Here is a 17,548-nt window from a genome sequence, read left to right as displayed (position 1 = left end):
TCAGTGTGAGCGGCCATCTGCTGAGGCCCACTGGGGTTCAAGGAGACAGAAGCAGACATAGAAAAAGAAGCATAGATACAAAAAGCAACTGTAAAAGGCGGCCCCGTCCAGGAAACACACAGCCAGGCAGACGAGCTCCGAGCCAGCTCCCATGTCAGAGGATGAAGAGAGCACATCCAGTTAGTCACAGTCAGAGAAACAGGACTACACTGGAAAACAGGCCAAGCTCCAACATCTATCAAAGCGTCCAGGATGCCTGCCTCTGTGTATTTAGACTAGTAATGTATCCAGAAATGCATTGCACCATCAGCAAGCAGCGGTAAATAGAGAAGAATAACTAAAAGGTGTTTTAATATATTTCTTGGCTATAAATTAGACCAAACATCATCTATCAGTCACTTCATCAAGACAGAGAAATTTGAATTGTATTCTGGATTTTCAGAGCAGCACAACTCTGCTGACGGGTCAGTTTTTATCCACTAATCGCAACTTGATTTCTGCGTCAGCGTTTCATTTCTCTTTACCTGTTTTCTGTTCACTGCAGCTCAGAGCGAGATTTTAAGAAATGCAGTTTAGAATTGAAGGTAGCAGGATATAAAATGTATTATTCTTCCCTGGAAACTGTTAACATTCTAAGTTAATAAAGATTTTTATAAATTATTATTTTCTTTTTTATTTATCTGTCTTCCCTGCAATTCTTTTGGAATGCAAATATTTTGTCCAAAGTATATTTTAGCAAAGATTTTTATAAAAGCAATTTCTCTCTCTGTATTTAATACACATCAGATATGAGTTAATCTGATTCTATTAACAAAGGAAATCTGGCTTGTTTATTCCTTGCTTCTAAATCATTCATGCAGTAAAGTAAGTAATGTTTAAAAAAATATATAATCGTAGAATAATTCTTTAAACCTTTCAGGTTTATGGATCCAATATTATTTTTCAATCGAGAAAAAAAAGTACATTTAAAGGCAAATGTTTATTTCTAAACATAAAGTAGTAAACCACCATTTTTTTTACATGGTAATACATGAATGTACTGAAACATCTTCCTAAAAAATGATTTTATATATATATATTTTACAAGTCGATTAATCTGCCGATTCATTTTTTGATTAATTGATTAATATTTTAATATTTAGATATAGATTTAGAATATTTAGAATATTTAGTTAGTCAAAGTCTTTAGAGAAGATTTATTTTTACGAAATTAAATCAGATGAAACTAAAACTTTTCCAGGTGAGGAGTTCTGCATAGAGCAGATTGAAAGACAAAAACTTTTTTTTTTTTACTTTAAATGGAAAATGTTTAATTTTTTTTCACAATCTACGATTAAATACTGCTCTAAGCGAGTCGCTCTGTCAGCTAAAGGCACGTTGTACAGTTTCTATGCTCCAGTTAACAATTAATCAATTACTGAATTAGTTGACTCAAGCCGCTCACACTGAGCCTGGTTCTGCTGGAGGTTTCTTCCTGTTCAAAGGGAGTTTTTCCTCTCCACTGTCGCTACAAGCATGCTTAGTGTGAGGGATTGCTGAAGAGTCAATGAGTCGATGCAATCAGCTGGTTTTCCGTAGATAGAAAACTTTGAATCAATCTGACTGGATGATCTGGTGAACTGGAAAGTGACCTGAGATGACATGATGTGAACTGGAGCTATAGAAATAAACTGAATAGAATTGACGATTAATTGAATAATCGATTAAGCTGATGAATTGTTTCAACAACAGCCAACTTTAAGCACACGCTCCATGCATCCAACAGGTTAGCAGCATCACCACATAAGGGCCATCGGCTCCTAAAACTGGCCCTGCATCCGACACTTCAGAACAAAAACACATAAAAAAGACAAAAGCACTTTGGTGTGAGTTTGAGCATCACATACAGTAGGTTAAAAATCCCTCGCCAGTTCTAGCTCTATTAATAGATCTGTCACGGATGGCTCTGCGACAGGCTTTTAGCATATCTATTTCTGACATTCATACAACATTCATGGCACCTGCCTCCAACCTTTTTCTTACACCACGGCAAGAAAAGGAAAAATGTGTTTTTCTCTCTCTCTTCTCCTTCCTCCTCATCTGAACAAATAACACATAATCCCACATCTGTATTCAGCAGCTCTATAAAATGAGCAGGCAGGTAGAAATGTGCAGACTGGACAAACAAGAACATTGGGGCCTCTGAAATGGGAGCTGAGTTTAGCTGAATCTAAAATGGGGGAAACCTGGAGTGATGGAGGCCCTGGCCCAGCCCTGCCTGCTGCTGGTTACTGTTCAGCTGAGATCACTATGATCCTCCAGAGCTGCACATTACCTCCAAATATCACAGTAGCTCCTGCACAGAGCCCACTGAGCTGCTATTAGCTGCCATGTTGTCAATGTGGCTATGGTGGATCATCAGAGAGAGAGAAAACAAGTCCTGACGCAGCAGTGGTTAGAAAATCATCCATTTTCAGCTTTTAAACAATAACATAAAATAGGAGAAAAGACAAGATGGGGCAGAAGAGGACCGACATCTTTAGGGGCTGAGAAGGAGGGACAGAAAAGGTAAGAGCATCACAGAGCTGGACCCGCACAATGACAGCCACCATGGACAGCACCACCATGGACAGCACCACCATGGACAGCACCACCATGGACAGCACCACCATGGACAGCACCAGCAGCAAACGGTGAGAGGACACAAGACATTGGGGGTGGGGGGGGACACAGAAATACATTATGTTGTACCAACGTCATTCATTTCAACGCGGAGCCGTGATGGAGCGCCGGGTGTCCCCGCTCTGGACCACTGCGCACCGCTTTTCTCTCCTCTCCAGAGCGCCGCGCGCTGCGAAGCGGGCCCCGCTCGCTGATCCATTAACGGGTACCGAGGATGAACATCAACAGCACGTTCACAAGCACCAGCACCGCGATCACCGTGAAAACCACGCAAGTCTGGACGTCCAAGGCCATGGCGCGGCGCAGCGCTGCGGGCCGAGGCTCTCTGCTGAGCGGCTGGATCCCCCCACCCGGTCTAGACGCGGAGCTTCAAATCCACCGATGGGGAGGGAATGGAGGGGGGGGGGGTCTCCCTATGCCTCTTCACAATAGCGTTTGACAAAGGCACGCGAAGAGATGCATCATCCTCACCATCATCATCGTCATCAGTGTGCACCGCTAGTGAGGCCGATGGATGCTCAGGCTGATCCAGCTGCTCAGCAGCCTGAGAGGCGGTCCTCCAGCGATCAGCGCTCTGCTGCTGGACATCACCTACCGCCGGGGGAGGGGCGCATCCAGATCCTCAATCCTCCCCCCACCAGCTAAAAATAGGCTCAGCTGATTTATGAGCGATCATTAAAGAAGAAGGAGAAAGAAAGGAAAAATCACAGCTACGTCATCATCTTATTTCCATCTTATTCCGCTGGCAGGAGCAGAGGCGTAACCAGAAAATGTAAATAAGGGTGGCCAGGTAATACCCAATGCACTGAGGGGCCAATCTACTCTGTTCTAACAGGAAAATTAATATTTTCTAAATAAGGATAAAATATACTTGCCTACAGCCTTTGCTTACAAATAGACGGATATATTTAAACATCTAGAAAAAAGGTAGAGCAGAGGTCACGGATCGGACCCACCTGCTGGCTGATCCGGACCCAAACTGATTTAAAACATTAATAAATTACTGCATGTTGTCTAATGGCAGCGTCTACCAGCAAATCAAATGCCATCAGAACGCTGATAATATTAAGTGTGTCTCAGCCCCCCCCCTTCAGTGTCCACCATATTGGATCAGTCCATTTGCTGCACATGTTCAGAAAGGTCCAAACAGACAGCAGCAAACCATTTGGAAACAAACCATGCAAAGAGCAGTGTTGCCAACTTAGCGCTTTAGTCGCTATATTTAGCCACTTTTCAGACCCCTCTAGCACTTTGATTTCTAAAAAGCTCCTAGCGCCAAATCTAGAGACTTTTTTCTGCTACTGGAGACTTTGGAGACAACATCTAAAAGCAGCGAACTCTGCTCTCCAGAGCGAGTAGATTGGTAACCCCGCCTCCTGCTCTCCTCTATCTTGTCTGCTGTCATGATTCATGCAGCCATTATTTCATCCAAATGAAAAATGGAGAACAGAGAAGCAGATCATGGCTTGTCTACAGTGAAAAGAAGGACTGGGTTATTTACTTTGGCCTTTTTGGAAACACAGGAAGGAGCAATCAGCTAAGTGAGCTTAGTGCTTGGAAAAAATCTTTCATTCCTTTAGAGACAGCATGAAAAGTCAGCTGAGTACAAAACATAGAGAGGAAAACAAGAAGAAAAAGGGGCAAGAAGAGAGGGACACAACCTAGAACAGAGAATGGATGTCTATTCTATTAACATTTCTACATCTGGAGAATGGCTCTGTTTTTGCCTAGGGCCCCAAATTTCCTAAATCCGCCCCTGGATAAAATTCTTTCAGGTTTGAGTTCTGAAGCAAACATATTTTCAATTTTCATTACTTACCTCCTTTTATCAATAATTTTTCTGCGAAAAAATTGATATCTACAAGTTTTAATATCTACATAAATTGATTGTTTTAATAACTTTTATTAAAATAGTTATTGATCTATGATTTCACTAAAGACATCTAAATGACTTCCAGAGACGCATCATTTTCTCTTCACCCCATAAATACAAAATCTAGTTCTTAAAAGAGCATGAGTTCTGTACTTATCTTCTTTAATGTATATTGATGTGAATAATTAACCAGAGTGTTTTTCAAGTAATTGTTTATCTATGAAAAATTTAAATGTTTTAAATATTCCACTTGAGATTATTCGTTCTGCCACCGTCTGTATTAGAGGGAAACAGATGGTTGGGGTGGCCACAGGGGTGGCCAATGATTGGCTGTGGCCATGGCCACCCCTGCCCCCCCATCTAGCTGGGGTCCTTTGGGTTCTTTGTTAGCCTGCAATGCCTGATACTTGTCTATGTCTCTGAAAGGGGGTCGTTAGAGGGAATTGTTGGCCTGGCTGAACAGGGAGGTGCTCAGCTCCCCTGCATGGGGTGGGGGCTGCGATTATAGCGGGAAGGAATCAACTTAATGGGTTTATAATTTTATTAAGGTGTTAGTTATATTTTCTTTGTGGTAATAAATTAAACCTTAGACTCTCCTCATTTCTTGCTTTGGTTTGTTTTTAAGTAAGAAATAATAATCAAAATATCTGTCCTTATTTTTTGTGGCATTTTTATGCTGAATTACTCAGAAAATTACACAGAAATGTGCTGATACTACGAAATGTAATTTGTGCTTTTGAATGCAAAACTAATTCTAATAAGATTTACTTTTGAATACTAAGTTAGTACTTTAACATCTTAGTTTAACATGTTAACATGTTGATACCTTATAACATGTTTGACCGACTAACTTTTACTTTTAGTTGAGTAATAATTGAGTATGAGTATTAATACTTTTACTCAAGTTTTACTGTTGAGTACTTCGTCCAGCGCTGCCAGCAGCCTTATATGGAATTAATGGGTTGATAATTAAGCAGATTCAAATTCCTCTGGAACGTGAGCTCACCTATGCACAGGTACTCTCTGTTGCCCCCTTGTGTCTCCTTTCCCCTAGCACCCTTCTAGTCTCTTCTATCCACACCTGCTCCCTATCAGTTGATTAGTCTTCGTTCAGTCTCCCATATATACTCTCCCTGTGCAGTTCTTCAATGCTGCTTCCTTGTTGTTTCTTGGGTCCCATGTTTGTTTTCATTAGTGATGGTGAGATGAAGCTTCATGAGGCATTGAACCGTTTGGCAAATTTGCTTCAACAATCCCCACAGTTCATGCAGCTTCATGTGAACATGTCACCACCTACTGGTGGAGTGCAGAACTACAGTTAGTAATATAATTGTGATTTTTTTTGCAGTTGTTTTTCCTGTTTTATTTTCTCCATTTAGGTTCCCTTTAGATTGTCAATGATTGGTGTGCATAACAAAAATCTTTTGTTGCACTATTTTTGGTGCACTATTTTTCTGTCATTTTAGTGACACAAGCTCAAATAGACAGTGTGTTTGTGAAAATTGGGCAAAGTGAGAGGTGTTAATCATTTATGTTCAAAAATAAAAAAGCATACCACAGTTTTTGGTTTTAATCTGGTTGGAAGTTATGCGTTCAAACAATCTTTTAGTTAAACCTGGCCGCTACAGGCGGGCTAACATTAGCCAGTCTGTAGCAGGAAGGGCTAACATTAGCCAGTCTGTAGCAGGCAGGGCTAACATTAGCCAGTGTGTAGCAGGCAGGGCTAACATTAGCCAGTGTGTAGCAGGCAGGGCTAACATTAGCCAGTCTGTAGCAGGCAGGGCTAACATTAGCCAGTCTGTAGCAGCCAGGGCTAACATTAGCCAGTCTATAGCAGGCAGGGCTAACATTAGCTAGTCTGTAGCAGCCAGGGCTAACATTAGCTAGTCTGTAGCAGCCAGGGCTAACATTAGCCAGTCTGTAGAAGCCAGGGCTAACATTAGCCAGTCTGTAGCAGGCAGGGCTAACATTAGCCAGTCTGTAGCAGCCAGGGCTAACATTAGCCAGTCTATAGCAGGCAGGGCTAACATTAGCTAGTCTTTAGCAGCCAGGGCTAACATTAGCTAGTCTGTAGCAGCCAGGGCTAACATTAGCCAGTGTGTAGCAGGCAGGGCTAACATTAGCCAGTCTGTAGCAGCCAGGGCTAACATTAGCCAGTCTGTAGCAGGCAGGGCTAACATTAGCCAGTGTGTAGCAGCCAGGGCTAACATTAGCCAGTCTTTAGCAGCCAGGGCTAATATTAGCCAGTCTGGGTAAAGAGGGAGGGGCCAGAACAACATCCGGGGACTTTGTCCATTTTCGGTCTGCTGTTCTAGTGAATTAGAAGAGTAGTAGGGCTGATGCTGATGACGTTTCACGAGGACCCACAAGTACACAGGTTGAGAAACGGCCAAACTGACAGCAGTTCTCCTCCAAACTCCCACATCTTGACTGAATGTTGAGGCTGTTAAAGTGCCTGTCAAAGTTCCGGATGATCTAAACCACTTCTCGAAGCGGTCACATGGCATGGTGTTAGCGAGGCTTTGGCCGTCATTGATTTTGGCTCCTCCCATAAACGAAGCAAGCCTCGATACGCGCTTCCCGGAAACGCCACCCCCATTACTCGACACACGCCTCGAAGCCTCGGCTCATCTCATGACATCACTAGTTTTCATTATTTTGTTTTTTGGGACTTTGCTTCTGTTGCCTCTGGGATTTTGATTAAACCTACAGGAACTCATCTCTGCATTTGTAGGGCTTGATGTTAACCATCGCCCGGGGCAGGTCGTTTTTATTGTCGGGAGGGTACAAATTTCATTGCATTTGCCCGCCGGGCAAGTGCAATGATCGCGGAAAAAAAAATGTATCACTCAAAATTACTTTAAAATCAACGACATTCGCTGAAAACGACCCACAAGCGTTGCCGGCGCCATTTTTGTTGTTTTGTACACATTCTCGTGCGATTTGTAAAAGCCGCATGAATTTCCGCAAGATGGCGTGATTTTTGTCCGGCGAGAATCAGACACATATTTTTTCGACTTGGCAGGCTAAAAAACAACAACAAGGCTATTTTATCCTCCACCCAGAAATGATGTCAGACTGTGGAAACCCTGAATAAAATAACTATGTATAATGATTCTCTAGAAAAGTCACATTATATTAATAGTATTATCTTGCATAAACATACCGTAACTCTAAAATAAAAGTTATTCATTTGTGACATTGACTTCTGTCTTGTGATTTATCTTAAGTTTTTTACTTTTTAGATTTTTAACATTACAATTTATATTTTTCCAAGCACACAACAGTTTAAAGCAAAGTTTAGTTTGAAAAGAATGAGCAGGAAGGATTGAAAAGCATGTTAACACGGTAATGTAGGCTTGAGTTCATTATCTGACGCTGGAAACTTAAAAAATACTGAATTACAAAAAACATTTAAAAAACAAACATGTTTCATTGATATATATACAAAAATGAATATTAGCAACTATATTTTTGAAACATTATACTGGGCAAGTAAAAATTGTTTCTGGGCAAATGAAATGTGAAAGTCACTTGCCCTTTGTGCAAGTGTTAAAAAGCCTTAACGTCAACCCCTGATTTGGGTCCTCAACCAACCTCCACCTAGCCTGGGTGCCATTCCGAACTTAGTCCCGCCCACAAAGTTTGAGGTCGGGAAGTTCGGTCTGGCATTGCTCCATAGTAGCGCGAGTATTATCGCCCACTGTCAGGCGATCCAATCAAATTGTCAGGGCGGGCTTTATACGATGATGGACAGAAGACCAACAGTAACGTAACCAATGCGCGTGACCAATGCGCGCTTGTATGACAACAACAATGGCTGCCGCTGGAGAGTTGAGGTGAGTAGATTCTGCTATTAGGTCTGTTCTAGAAGATATCGACAGCAAATTAATTTTAAAAGAGGAACAGAGAAACGCGATCAACGCTCATCTTCTTATTCTAGGTGTGCAACTGCACGCTTTGATTTTTGTTGACAACAACTATGCGTCGCTTAACATACGTCACGCACTCCGTTGCTCTGATTGGTTGTAGGTCTATCCAATTGAGTGCAGAGGCATTTTTTTTCCTGGTTCGTTCGAAACACGCCCCATAATCACAGCTCTATGGAGCAGCATCAGACTCATTCTGACTAGAATTGAGTCGGACTACGTGAGACTAACCTCCACCCTCACCTTGTAATGACAGTTTCCGGCACTAAAAAAACATCAAACTACCAATTTGAACATCAGTTTCCAAACTAAACCTGAAAGAAAAACAATCAGAGAAGAAGAAAATTAACAAACAGAGAAGGAGGCAGTTCATCGAGCTGATAGGGGACAAAATAATTAAGCCAACTGGTTTCTTTACTAACCAGTAAAACGAAATATCACTTCAGGGCTTCTGTCTGCTGTGTAGAGTTGAGTTAGACCTCGCCAGTTCAACTCCTAACTCACTAAGACAGTGCGCCTGAAGGATGGATTACTGCCGACCATTCATGATTAAGTGGAGAAGAGGAAAATGTTAAGTATCTAAAATAAAGTGTTTCAAACAGGCCTGGTGTTGCAGTGTGGGATTTTATAATCAGGGTTATTTATGACCATCCTCTGCTACTCTGTGTTTTCTATATATTAAAGCACATGAGGACATCAGGAGACGGTGCAAAGTTGGATGAAATCAAGCCTCCACGGGTGGATCGATCCGACCCAAATGTGAACAGGAGCTGCTTTGTGGGCAGTTTTTGGCGTTTTGAGCCCTTAATATGAGCAGAGAGGATCAGACGAGTAAACAGATGTAAAAGTCTGGCAGAGAGCGCAGCACCGATGGGATGATGAGTTAATGTCATAAATATGCTAACAAGCACGCTGTGTCATCTGGTGACATTTACATGACTTTTTTTTTTAGCTGACTGGCTGCATCTCTCTCAAAAACATCTATTTTGGTGAAGTGAACTTTGTCCTGGTTTTTAATGATTGTAAACTTGCACAAAGGATTTAGCTGACTGGGATTTTTCACTTTCAAATGAACAGATTTCCTCGCTTTGTTTCCTGTGGATTAACACAAATAAAGCTGTTGAAATGAACACAATCTGACTCCACAGATATACTATTTTTAAATCAGCTAAATGAGGCACAGTAGCTTTAAATGCCCCTAGGAATGAAAGGCGTTACAGTACCTGTTTGTTTTACAGGCTTTTTCTCTGGACAATAATTTTACTGCTGCTGGAAATGCCCCCTTCCCCCATGGAGCTCCCGTACTGAAAAATAAAAACGCTGCTTGCATTATTATTTCCTACAACGCAGTATTAGGGCCAGGCTAGAGATTTTTCTATTTATTTTAAGACTAAAGTCGTAAAATTACAAGATTTAAGTAATAAATTTAGTCCTAAAATTGAAGAATAAAGAATAAAGTTGTATTTTATACCAACGCTTCCCAGAAGCCCTGTCTTCCCTAAAATGAGAAATGTGGAGCATCATGTGAAGTTCTACTTTAGCATCAGTTTGACAAATCAGGAAATCTTTTTGCAGCAGCGTCAAACTGGGCAGGATGTCAAAGTGGACTCTGGTTGCTGATTGGTGGAGCTGGTCTGACATCATCTGCTGGGCGGAGCTCCAAGCTTTCTTTCTGAAACGGGTTGTTGTTTAAAGAATTTATTCTAGTGATATTACAACTTTATTATTCTAATAATGTTACGATTTTATCCTTGTAATAAAAAACATCTCTAGGCTGGCCCTAATACTCCATTGTAGTTTCCACTATACACCAAGATAAATTTGTTAAAGTCTTATATATAGTTAAACTTTTACCGAAGTACATTTTTGTTATATTTATTGGAGAAGTTCAGCCTGTTAGGAATGATCCTTCTTATCATTTATTGAACAGGATGTAATAATTTCATATTTAAAGAACTTTCAGAAGTTTGAATTCTCCTTTAACACCCATATCCAAGCTAGTATGGGGGGGGGGGGGGATTTATTACATTGCTGTTAAAAGCATAAACATTTTGTAAATGGAAATTTGAAATAAATGCAGAAATGAAACTTTCACTGCAAAAAATTTAAATCTAAATAAGTCATTTTTTTCTTGAATTGAGGAGGTAATTGAGACACTTTGCCAATGGAACAAGCCAGTCTTATTTCAAGTGAATATTATCTAATTATCTTATTTTAAGACTAAAAATAGTCATTCCATTGGCAAATTATCTTATTTACCTACTCAAATTAATGGTAAATACACTTAATTTGAGACATTTTTTCTCATTTTTTAGATGGTTTTTGCAGTGTTGATCAAATGTTTTAGAACCTCCTTAAAGTGGGTCCTGGGGGGCCGCTGTCCTGCATGTTTAAGAAGTTTCTCTGCTGCAGCACAGCTGATTCTGATGTCTGCAGTTCAGCTAAAGCCTGTAAATCAGCTATTGATGAAAATGTGCTGCACTGGAGCAGGAAACCTGTAAAACCTGCAGGCCCTCCAGACCGACTTTGGACATGTCTATTTTAGAATAACTGGGCTGTTTGCTATTTTCTCACATGATTCTTATTTTTTATTTTTTTTTTTTATTCTTAATCAAATTTTATGTCTGATTCATTCAAGTCATCAAGTCAAACCCCTCAGCTCTGTAAACCAGCTGTATTACATAGAACATTTTGTTTGTCACATTTGATTTTTTTTTCTTTGTAACAAAAAAGAACCTTTTTAAACTGCGAACAAAGAAGATCTGCTCTATAAGGCAGCAAACATGAGACGCCGTTGACCCAGAAAGCCTCTGTGACACATGAGCTCTTACACACAGTGACTCTGTAAAACCAACAGGAGCAGGGCTTCCTCTGCGTTAACAATCAACACAGGAAGAGCAGCTATTCATGTGGTCGGACTTTCTTGCCCAACGTTTCCAATTAGTGCTTTCTTAGCTCGCTCTCTAAAGCATGCGCTGCGGTCCTGGGAGTCTTTGGGCAGCAGCATGGCGGTTTGGGACAGACCAAGCATGTTGATGATCAATGCTGGGATCTGGGAGGGTTCTGAGAAGTTTTAGTGGATTTTTTTGATGCCTCCCACCCCCACAAAGACGATGCTGTTGGAAGAGCCGAGAATCCATGTTGAGTGCACCCCCGATGTCTGTTTCCAAGCAACATCTCAGAGCTGCCTTTCAAACCTACACCAGGAGGGTGTTTGGTATTCCAATCGTTTTCCGCGCTGGGCCCCTTTAAGGCTCTGCAGTTGTGAGTGACAGGATGAAAACGGCCCCCAGGTCCCATCTGAAGCGGGGCGGGGGGGTCCTACCATTGGCATGCAAATCATTACTTTGGCCTTTATTTTCACAGCGATGCTTGAAGCCAGCATTGTTAGCCATCAGCAGACTGCAGCACTTATCCTGTAGCTCAGGTGCTTTTCATTCACCTCGGTCCCTGAAGAGGAGTTGGACTCTACAGTTTAGTCTCCGCACAGAAAAACTAGCCTAGTTAACCATCTAACACACAGATACATAAAAGTAAAGTCTAAAGATTCACCTGAGAGCTTTGGTACGGATAAAAGGACCTCCTAGGAAGTTCAAAAGGATCGTGGTATATCAGTATTTTTAAAGCCATAAATAATTTCTGAGGCTCTTTCTGCACATACATGCTGATAAAAGCAGCGGCCCCTGAAAGGCAGGCTTTCAGTGCACAGAAAGGGGTACGGTGCATCAGCTGAGATATGACAAACATGGTGGAGTGTGAGAGACTCAGTGAGCAGATTATATAAGCATGTCCTACCTCTGTGGGCTCCCTCTCCAATCTCCCTGACATTTAGACAACAAAGGTCACATCTGAAAGTCTAAATCTGCACAGACACCAACGCTAATATAAATAATATAAAAGAGAGAGTATTTAGAAATGGCAGAATTTCTCTCTCTAAGCAGAACTCTTATGTCCAACTAGACCTATTGAATGTGTTGGTGATTTAAAACAGGCCGACAAATCAAAATACAGTAAACATAAACCCGGTGATGGGTTCAGGGCCCATCGGGACATTTTGGCAGGTGACAACATTTTAATAGTGAAAAAGAACAACAGTTTAGTGGCAGCGTTCCTACAGCATAAAGCAAAGTCTAGAGTTTTTAAGACTTTTTACGCCACTTGGAATAAAAATTCAAGACCAATTCAGGATAAACACAAGATTAACTGGGTAGCCACAAATTTAGCTAAATGTTTTATGTTAACATAAACCATTACTTTCTGGCCCAGAACAAATGTTTCACATTTTGAAAATCTGTCCATAGAGGAAGAAAACTAAAAACACACAAATAACAGGAATATTTGGAACAGAACCCAGAAATACCTGCTGCTTCTTGGTGACTTAACTTTGTGTTTCATGCTTGACGTGTGGCTCCGCCTTGATTCCCACCGAGCCTCATATACATTCCCTGCTCCTGGTTTTAGCCATGCAGAAAACTCTAGGCCTGATAGCCAATAGAATTTACCCTCCCGGCCGCAGCATCGCTTTTATTGGTTCTGCTATTGGTACGGAACCGATAATGGTTCCAGTGAACCGTTCCGTAAATGCAAAAAAATTACTGCCAATTATTTTAATGTTTGATATGAATTTAAAAAATAAAATCTTATGATGTTTTAACAAGAGCTCTGAAAGACTGATTTCAATATAACTTAAGGCCTTAGTTTTATAAGGAAGAATTCAATGCCTTTTAAGGCTAGGCTTAAAACTTTCCTTTTTGATAAAGCTTCTAGTTAGAGTGGCTCAGGTTATCCTGAGCTATCTCTATAGTTCTGCTGCTAAAGGCTTAGACTGCTGGAGGACATAGGGACCCCTTTTTCATCATTCTGCTTCATTCTATCTCTATTCTCCCACTCTGCAGAATCTGTTAGTTCAATCTCTAACGTCCTGCTCTCTCTGCTTTTTCTCATAGTAGCTTCATCTGGTCTGTTCCTGTTTGGCTGTGACTCCATCCTGGAGAGAAATATCAGCTGTGCCGCTGCCATCAACACCTTTGTTTCTAGATGTTGGAGCTTGGCCTGTTTTCCAGTGTAGTCCTGTTTCTCTGACTGTGACTAACTGGATGTGCTCTCTTCATCCTCTGACATGGGAGCTGGCTCGGAGCTCGTCTGCCTGGCTGTGTGTTTCCTGGACGGGGCCGCCTGTGGAGCTGGTTGACAGTTGCCTTTTGTATCTATGCTTCTTTTTCTATGTCTGCTTCTGTCTCCTTGAACCCCAGTGGGCCTCAGCAGATGGCCGCTCACACTGAGCCTGGTTCTGCTGGAGGTTTCTTCCTGTTCAAAGGGAGTTTTTCCTCTCCACTGTCGCTACAAGCATGCTTAGTGTGAGGGATTGCTGAAGAGTCAATGAGTCAATGCAATCAGCTGGTTTTCCTTAGATAGAAAACTTTGAATCAATCTGACTGGATGATCTGGTGAACTGGAAAGTGACCTGAGATGACATGATGTGAATTGGAGCTATAGAAATACACTGAATAGAATTGATCATCTTTCATCTTCATGATGCGGTTATAGTAATGTTCACCAACAAGGTTGTTGTCGATTAGGGCTAAAAGCTAATAAAAGAGGTTAAGTTTGAAAATACACAAAGCCTCTTTAATTTTGCATTCATGTATTTTCTTTTCTTTCACATCATAATAGCCTAGTGAGTGTTTATCCAATAAAATGATTTTATAGCTATGCATAAAGTTTTGTGTTTGGCTCTAAAGTAAAATGAAAGGTGTGAGCGGATTTACAAATGATCCTTTAGCATGGTGCACCGTCCTGACTGGGACATCTTCTCCCTGTGGATGAAAGCTGCTGCAGTAGAACAGATACCGTGGCCCAGATAAAGAAAAGGGGGATTTTAAAAAAAGCCGCTCTAATGTTCCCAATAATGGTGACCCCAGACCTTCAACGTCCTTCAGCTTCCAGTAGATCAGTTTCCTAACTGCGAATCCAAATAGTCGCCAGTTTGAAGGTTGATTCCGGTGGAGAAGGTGTCAATGAGCAATGTTCACACACGTAAAATTTATGAGAATCCGTACATTCACCCGTTCTGAATGTGATCAAGCATTAAATGGCCGTTATTAGCAGGCTGTGCATCTTCTACCTTCTAGTGGGTTTATTTTGACTGATAATGTGCAGCTTATCATTGATAACTGCTTCAGCTAAGGTCTGAAACCTTCAGTTTCACTTTCTATTTACCGTCTTCATACTTTCTATCTACTTTATTTAGAGCTGGAAAAAGAAAAGCGTTTTAAAGCTTTAATTCGAGTCAATTCCACATGTTTCACACTGACTTAAATTGGTGTTTAAAAAACAACGCTTTTGAAAAGATAGATTTTTTTGTGGGGGGGAAGGTTTTTTGATATGAGCGACATGCAGATCTGCTTTTTATTACAATAGATAAAGAAATACTGAAATTATGTTTAGATTATAGATAAATAAATAAATTAGTTTTACGGGTAAAAAGGAACTACCTTATGGTTAGAATTAGGATTCATTGGGTGATAACCTGCTGAGCGTACTGAGAGGAAGGAGGAACAATCTGAAGCCATTCTGTGGGACCGATAAGCAATGTTGGGTAAGTTACTTTAGAAATGTAATTCGTTACAGTTACAAGTTACCTTGTTTAAAATGTAATTGTAGTGACTCATTTGAGTCAATGAGTCAATGCAATCAACTGGTTTTCCTTAGATAGAAAACTTTGTATCAATTTGACTGTATGATCTGGTTGAACTGTAAAGTGCCTTGAGATGACATGTGTTGTGAATTTGGCGCTATATAAATAAACTGAATTGAATTGAATTGTAACTTTTTTCGATTACTTTTAAAAAGTAATGTAACTAATTACTTTTGATTACTTTTTGATTACTTTAAGGTTTTAATGAGTATTGACCCATGTTCAACATTTAATTTTTGATTACTGAATGTGAACCTTAAAAAAGCAGTAAACTGAGAGGGAATTGCTGACAGGCGATCACAGGATGTCCACAAGAAGAGATGCCAGCACCAGATTTTCTCAGACTCCTCTCATCGGGCCATACTCTTTTCTGTCCCCCCCCAGGCTCTACCATTTACGCAGTTTGCAGACTAACACAAGCAGGTTCAGAAACCTCCTTAAATGTCCAGTGCTGGAAGGCTGTCATTTTTGATGCGCTGCTTGAGCTGAAATAGAAGCGTCCGCTCGCTCGCTGTTCCTCAAGGAGGCTCCAGCAGCAAAGGATGGATCATCAGAGAGGCAAATATGATAGAGACAAGGAGCCGTAGCGGGAAACGGCGATACAGGCTGCGAAGCAATAAAATATCATCACATATTTCGCAAAGGTTTTTCTTTATATTAAAAAAAAAATGTAACTAAATTTGTAATTCTTAATATTTTCGGAAGTAACTGTAACTGAATAACATATTTTCTCATTGTAACTGTAACGAATTACAGATTTACTCTGTTTTTGTAATTAAATTACGTAACGTCGTTACATGTAATCCGTTACTCCCCAACGCTGCTGATAAGCGCTAATAACGACCATTTAATGGGATGCTAACATCCGAAGCGGCTGATGCGGTACATGTACCGCTCCCTATGAATGGTGCTTTTTATACAAGCAGGATTTCTGTCAATAACTTGAATTTGAATATCAGATGTTGAACATCCAGATCTGAAAAAAAGGCGTCGCAAATGAAAAATGTTATTACCAAGCTAAAAGTCAAATGAGTCAAACTGAGGCTGTTTCTGAACCTAATCCTTAAATAGGGCGCAATAAACTGTTACGCCATTTTAAATGAGCGTCTGAACATCTAATGGATGAAAATGTAGCGCACTCGAAATTTCCCACAATGCACCTTGAAAAGCAGTGATCATCCGTGGTCACTAGATCAGCAGATATATCCCAGAATGCTTTAGATTACAACCACAGTGAATTAGCAGCATATAAATTAAACTGAATAAAAATAAAAATTAAATGAAATTAGATTGAGCCTTTTTTATGTTTTCATAGAAATTAAATATACAACATAACAGATAGTTTGGATAAACTATTTATCCCTCAGTCTCTCTTGTCCTTTAAATATCTTTAGGTTTATATAAAATATGTGATTATAGCAACTATGGTCTTTAATTTAAAAGAAAAAAAAAACACAAACTACTCCAAAATATTTAAAAACATCTCTTAATGTTATTTTATTTTCTATGCATTAAATACGCCTCTCCTTCTGGGATCCAATTGACTCCAAAGGTTTTTAGTGTTTTTTTTTTTTTTCCATCCCATTCAACACAACGAGCTGTGAAAATGACTCCATTTGGCTGTTAGAATCTAGTGGTTTTATCTCTGGTCAAAGCTAACGATAAAAACAACCAGAAGCGCCTTACAGAAGGCACAGGTCCCGCTCTGATCTGAGCTCCGTCAATCCGGCTTTGCTCTGAACTCTTTGGCCTTTGGCTGAATATTTTAGAAAATATTTCCCCGAATAAGACTTTAATTTTAAGAGCTTGCAAATGAATCTGTTTGCGGTCGGTAGGTATTTCACTAATGGGAGGCAAAACCCACCACACCCATTTCCCCTTCAGTCTGCTCCGATTCTTTTCTTCTCCTCCCATCCCCACGGCAACCACACTGACTTCCTGCTTCCTCCCAGGCCTTCAAGCCACAAAGCGCACTAAAAATAAAAATGCTGGACTTTTCCTGAGCGCACTTTGTGTCACCATTGTCCGGCCATCAGCTGTTTATTCACTCAGGACCGTTTAGAAAGTTAAGTCAGTGGGTCAGAGCACACGCACGGTTCGAAGGATAAACAGAAAGATCCAACAGAGGGGGTCTGCCACGCTGGGCAGAGAAATCAGAGTCAGATGCTGAAGATATTATATCTTCTAACCAAAAAGGATGCAACCTCTCTGGTCTCTAAACGTCAGATGAAACTGTCCACCATAGTGAGGCTGCAAATCGCAGAGGATTAATACGACTGAGAGGAAACTAAAGTATTTGAAAATCCTCAGTCTTTGAATCTTATAAACAATTATGAAAGAAAAAGCATCTGAATTAAAGCTTAACGAAGAAACAAGAACGTGGAGACT

At 40.6% G+C, this 17,548-nt stretch overlaps 1 protein-coding gene across 7 annotated transcripts in view; it reads right to left on the bottom strand.

The window, feature by feature from the left end:
- LOC119790473 (rho guanine nucleotide exchange factor 9) overlaps positions 1 to 17,548 on the bottom strand; it is a 93,530-nt gene that overhangs the window by 46,664 nt on the left and 29,318 nt on the right. Inside the window, exon 1 of one of the 7 annotated variants that reach the window (XM_038296011.1) lies at positions 3,133 to 3,248. The exons of 4 other annotated variants lie outside the window; for them this stretch is intronic. In XM_038296011.1, the coding sequence (XP_038151939.1) occupies positions 3,133 to 3,147 (15 nt within the window). In that variant the 5' untranslated portion in view covers positions 3,148 to 3,248. 2 more of the 7 variants (XM_038296009.1, XM_038296013.1) reach the window with 2 other exon arrangements.

This window comes from Cyprinodon tularosa, unplaced genomic scaffold, assembly GCF_016077235.1.
Source record: "Cyprinodon tularosa strain WSP-4 unplaced genomic scaffold, ASM1607723v1 ctg365, whole genome shotgun sequence".
NCBI classification, from domain to species: Eukaryota; Metazoa; Chordata; class Actinopteri; order Cyprinodontiformes; family Cyprinodontidae; genus Cyprinodon; species Cyprinodon tularosa.
Note: the sequence above shows the minus strand (reverse complement) of the source record. Positions and strands in the feature narration are given on the sequence as shown.